General features: G+C 51.8%; 1 protein-coding gene across 1 annotated transcript in view; it reads right to left on the reverse strand.

Moving 5' to 3' along the window:
* Nucleotides 1–451: 451 nt before the first annotated feature.
* Nucleotides 452–5,856, reverse strand: part of UBR4 (ubiquitin protein ligase E3 component n-recognin 4) — a gene marked incomplete at its 3' end in the record, with an annotated part of 101,209 nt that continues 95,804 nt past the window's right edge. Inside the window, exons 87-88 of the mRNA XM_015831542.1 lie at nucleotides 5,448–5,528; nucleotides 452–539 (exon numbers count right to left, since the gene is read on the reverse strand). Coding sequence (XP_015687028.1) covers nucleotides 452–539; nucleotides 5,448–5,528 — 169 coding nt within the window. The remainder of the gene's footprint in view (nucleotides 540–5,447; nucleotides 5,529–5,856) is intronic.

Below are 5,856 nucleotides of genomic sequence, written 5' to 3' on the forward strand. Positions count from 1 at the left end.
GAAACAACGGCATCGACAAGGCCTGGAGAAAAGATCCTGGCTATTTTTCCCAGAGGCAGGCACAAGTTGCCTGGATTCTCCTCCTGACTCAGCATCCTTGGAGGATCAGGATGTTCTGGGTAGCCTGCTCAAAAGAGCACTGGGCCAACAGGCCTGGTGGACGCGTTGGCGCTAAATAAATGCCCGGCATTGAAAATAACCTTGCCCTCTTCCAGGGTGGAGGAGGCAAAGCATCGGTTTGGCAACTTCAGCTCTCGGCGCGATGGCCAAACGTCTAAAACAGTGTTTCTCAACCTCAGCAACTTTACAATGTGTGGCTGGCTGGGGGATTCTGGGAGTTGAAGTCCACAGAGCTTAAAAGTTGCTGAAGTGGAGAAACAGGGTTGGAATCTAAGCCATCCGATGCTGGACTCAAGGGCCAGCATCCCGTGGCAGGATGCAAGGTTGGTACCTGTGGTGGAATCCAGAGACTCTATGAATTCTTCCGTGGCGTCCCCCAGCAGGCCGCGCATGCGATAAATTATCCTCATGGGCTCGCCCTGCCGAGGAGAAAAGGGGAGACCAAGCAGACTTTGATCAGACAAGCACAGAAGAGGCAGAGAAATATCCAGGGCTTGACCCTCCACTAGGCTGGGCTAATCCGCTCATGGGCTTCCTTGCTTCCTTCAGACGCTTATTAACACGGTCTCCATTCTTCCCATTAAAGATCACAGCCCAACGCAACTTCTGCAGCAGCAGCAGCGGAGAAGATGTAGTGGCTGAGACTGGCTCCTCTCAGTGAAAAGGGACAAACACTCCAGGATGCAATAAAAGCTACACATGACTGGAGAGGCAGGGCAGGGGGTGCATCCCCAACTGAGGGAGCTTCCTCTAGCTCAGGGGTAGGCAACTTCAGCTCTTTTATGACTCATGGACTTCAACTCCCAGAATCCCTGAGTCAGCATAGCTGACTCAGGGATTCTGGGAGTTGAAGTCCATGAGTCATAAAAGAGTCTAGCTCAAAGAAATGATGCAGGAGGCATCACGGTGGGGGCATACAAGTCCCTTTGGCAAAGTCTAGAGAAAGAGGCAGTAAAACCACCCAGTCTAGAACAGGTTGGAAGACCCAGATCTGGCCTGGGATGGAGCCCGGACAGACTGGAAGTTAAACCCGGAAACTGTGCTCTTTCCTTCTGTTTTAACCCGACAAGAAACCGAAGAACGCCTCCATGCGGGCAAGCTTGGCCCTCCAGGAGCCAAAGGAAATGCGCAGAAGTGTGTGACAGGTTAATTAAACTGGCACCTTCAAAGGAAGGGCAGCGGGGAAGAGAAAGCTCCTACGGATGAGAAGAAAACAGGAGAGGGGGGGGTGGGGGCGGCTGGCTAGGTGGCTGGGGAAAGAGAAGTGACAATTTAATAAGCTTTTAAGCCAAACTGGGTATTAGGAAAAGTGCCAAAGCCCAGGAGGGCCTCCTTACAACTTTCCCCACTGAGACAGCGCCCCTCTTACAAGTCCCGGGCCCCAGACGCAGAGGGCAAGTTTCCGTTTTAAGGACCCTGGAAGTCTGAACGGGGAAGGGAAAAGAGTAGGGGGCGAGGGGAAGGGGAGGGTGACATTCCCTGGTTGGGAGGAGGAGGAGACTTTATTGGGGAGGGGGGGAAAGAGGCAGAAGAGCAAAGAGGAGCTGTCAAGAGGACTACCGCTAAGCCCGGTGCCGAATAAGCCGGCGCTTAATGTCAGAGGAGATTCTGAGTGAGGCTGGGGGAGCCCCAAGGGGAAATGGGGGGGGGGATCAACGGCTGGGCTCCGGAGTAGCAGCAGCCACCGTGGAGGAGAGCTGGTCAAAGGCTGAACCCCGAAAGAGGCAAGGGGGAAAATAACATGAGCCTGGGGAGAATTTCTTGGGAGCCACTGTTCCTTCCCAGGAAGGTAATCCAGCCTTGGCCATTCTCACCCACTTTGGGACAAGCCGAGCCAAGCCCAGCTCTCTGTTGCCACCCTGTGAGAGGGCACGGGCGCAGAAAGAGAGGCGGTCCTTGGTTTACGGCCATTTGGTTAAAATGGGTTCAAAGTTACAATGGCACTCACAACCACCGCAACAGCCCCACGGCCCCATGATCAGTGGATTTACGATGGCCGCACCTGCCCGGCAGTCATCCGATCCCCATTTGTGATCTTCTCGGCCAGCTTCAGGCAAGCTAAATCAATGGGGGGGGAGAGCTGGATTCGCTTAACGACTGCATGAGTCACCTCACAAACGCTGTGATATGCTTAACAGCCGCTGGGGGGAAGGGGAGAAGGGTGGTAAAATCAGGTGTGACTCACTTAGCAACCAACTTGCTTAGCAATGGAAATTTGTGGTCATTAAGTTGAGGTATTGATTTAACAGCTAAGCAGCTTATGTAATGTATGTAATGATGGGAATGACTCAGCAGGGTCTGAGTCTCTTTAAGAGCCATTGTATAAAGCAGGGGTAGGCAACCTCGGCTCTTTTATGACTGACTCAGGAATTCTGGGAGTTGAAGTCCACGAGTCATAAAAGAGCCGAGGTTGCCTATCCCTGGTATAAAAGGAAGGCTCTGCTGATGTGTACTTTCTTCTTCTGTTTCCTGCTATAACTGTGGTTTGTTGGATCCTGCTGCTTGAGCTCGTATATGTTTATTGCTCTGGTGTATGATATTGTAGACGGTGCAAGATAAACCACCATTTACTACAGACCACTGTTTACTGCGTTTATTCCTGGGTTATCTCTACTACAGACCACTGTATACTGCGTTTACTCCTGGATTATCTCACGCAATAAGACCTGTGCACACTCTGACAGCTAGCTGTAACCGAAGCTTAATGGCGGTGTCTATTGAGGGAAATCGCCCCCCAGTCTTAGCTAAGTGGAAAAAGCAGCCTGTGACATGTAGGTAGTCCTTGACTTACAACCACTGTGGAGCCCAACATTTCTGTTGCTAAGCGAGACAGTTAAGTGAATTTTGCCCCATTTTACAAATCTTCCTTCCCACGGTTGCTAAGCAAATCACTGCAGTTAAGTCAGTCACACGGTTGTTAAGTGAATCACTACAGTTGTTAAGTTAGTCACACGGTTGTTAAGTGAACCTGGCTCCCCCCTTGACTTTGCTCGACAGAAGGGGATCGCATGACCCCGGGACACTGCGACCGTCATAAGTATGAACCCCTTGCCAAGTGTCCCAATTTTGATCCCATGACTTCAGAGATGCCACACATCGGTTGTTAACTCTGAAAAACTGTCCTTTCTCAATGCCTTTGTAACTTTGAACCCTCTCTAAGCGAACTGTTGTAAATTGTGGACTGCCTGTCTTCTCTCTCTCTCAGCTACCTATCCAGGCACAGGAGGGGCAAATCAAAAGGGACTAGAATCCCTTCTGGTTCTCCTCCGTTTACGGGGCTTCCAAGCCCTCCGTGATGAAATGCAGGCTTTTGTTCAAAAAACTGTCACCACATTCAAAGCGCGGGGCCATTTGGAGACCCGCATCTGAATGAATTAATCTCCAAACTGCCTTCTCGACAAGCATGAGATTCTTTTGAACTCCGAATGACAAGGCCGGGTTATTTTAACGTATTCATTCCTGGAGGCTTTCTGGGGGATAATACCCAAAGTTTGGCACCGAGAGTTAAAGCAAAGATATCAAGTCCTTAATCCCCTCCCGAAAATGCTTGCCTACAAAGGTATTTTGAATTTTTGATAGCACACAGGCACGGCCCTTTCTCTTCCCTGGGATAAAAATCATCTCCGCTATAAAACCGGATGCCGTTGATCGCCAGGAAGGCCGTCTTATCTGCTTCCTAATTTGGGCCCGTAACTGTCTCCTGACATACCTATGGGCCCATCACGCGACGGAGGCTCAGGCTAAGCGGGCGTTAGGCGGATTGTAGAAAACAAAAAAGAAGAAGAAGAAGAAGAAGAAGCAGGAGGCTGAAGAAATTAAAGACAAGAAAAGAGAATCCATCTGCGAGAGGTTTCAAGGCTGCCCTGCTCAGCAGGGACTTGATCAGCCAAAGCTTTCCTAAAATGATTTTTTCCCCCAATAAACAAAGGTGAGAATTTCATCAGCGGGTTTGCTGGGACAGGGGTCTCCAACCCCGGGGCTGTGGCCCACCTCTGGCCTTAAGCAGTTTGCAACCAGGCCGTGGAAGTGGCAGGCAAATGTGCGCATCTTCACTGGTGTGAACAGCAGGTGAGCACATGCACTCCATCCGCGTGAGCGGCGGGCATCCAGCGCAAATGGAGCTGCGTGCGCGCACGTGCCCGCTGTTCCTGCGGAACCATCCCCTCCCTCTTCTCCTTCCCAACGGTCTACAAAGCCGAAAAGCTTTGGGGAACTCTGTGCTAGGCGACAAATCGCCTGCCCCAAAGCAGGCTGTGTAGGGAGCAGCACAACTGTTTGGGGCAAACTCTGACCAGCAGCAAAGTCTAGCCTGCTTTTCCACATAGCATGGGCTAACCCAGAGGTTCCCCAACCTATGGGCCGTGGCCCACTACTCACTACTGCTGCGTGAGTAGCTGGGCAGTGCACACGCATGTGTGCGTGCTCACCCCCCCTGGGCCACCATTGCCGCGAGTATTGTGCGGGAGGTGGCAATGCCACCAGTATCGTGCGGGTGGCAGCATTGCCACGAACTTTGTGTGGGCAGTGGGAGTGCCGCAAGTGACAGGGGGGCTGCGGCGCAATCATCATACAGGGGCAGTATCACGAGCCTTGCGCCGGGGCGGCATTGCTGCAGGCTGCAGCGCGATCCTCATGCAGGGGCGGCACTGCAAGCCTTGCGCTGGGGCAGCTTTGCTGCGGGCTGCAGCGCGATCCTTGCATCGGGGCAGCAGCATGAACCTCGCGCCAGCATGGCATCGCTGCGGGCCGCAGTGCAAGCCTCGCGCTGGTGGTAGCTTCACCGCGATCCTGGCGGTGGCGGCTCCACAAACCCCACACAGGGGCCAGTTACTGAGAGCCTTGCGTGCATGCTCGCAGCCCCGTTTACATAGTGCACATGCTCGCAGCCTGTTTGTATGTGCGGGTGCACTTGTGGCCACATTCACGTTGGCGCATGGGCATGTAAGGTGCCTGCCACTCCCTTTCCCACCGGGCCACCAATCCAGAAAGGTTGGAGAACCCTGGGCTAACAGACCGCCTTCCTCCTCCTCTGAGGATCCAGTCCTTGGACTGCGAGGAAAACAGTTGGATTGTAATGTTCAGCCATGGTGCGGCTGAAGACACGCACTCACGTGTGCAAGAAATCTGGAGTGTGGCACACACACACACACCGTAAGCTAAAGGAACACAGTGCACCGTGGGAAGCGCAGCCCTCCCACGGGCAACGGTGGGAGAGGAAGAGAGGACAAATCTCTGGGGAAAAAGAAAAGGCCTGGGCAGCGCACACACTGTGTCCATTCCAAGATCTCAGGGACGTGAGAGGCCGAAAGGAGAAAAGGACCCCTCACCTCGTTAGTCGGACACCAGACTTTCTTGTACACTTCAGCAACTGGGAGGTCCAAGCTGATGATCTTGTTGTTCACCAGAAGCTGAAACAAAACAGGAGGAAGAAAAACACAGCGGGGAGATGAACGAGGACGACTAGACCCAAGGACAATTTTTTTCTCCGTGCCATCACTCTGCTCAACAACTAATTCAATTCAATTCAATTCAATTCAATTCAATTCAATTCAATTCAATTCAAATTTAATTTATATACCGCCCTTCTCCCATAGGACTCAGGGCGGTTCACAGCATATTTAAAAAACAGATACTATACACAAATACAAAAAATACAAAAATACAACAATATAAACCCCAATAAAAACCGAATTAAAAACCAAATATTGACGGCTGTGTTTCCAATTAAAATTGCTT

The sequence above is a fragment of the Protobothrops mucrosquamatus genome, unplaced genomic scaffold (genome assembly GCF_001527695.2).
Source record: "Protobothrops mucrosquamatus isolate PMUCROS unplaced genomic scaffold, P.Mucros_1.0 scaffold_259, whole genome shotgun sequence".
NCBI lineage: Eukaryota > Metazoa > Chordata > Lepidosauria > Squamata > Viperidae > Protobothrops > Protobothrops mucrosquamatus.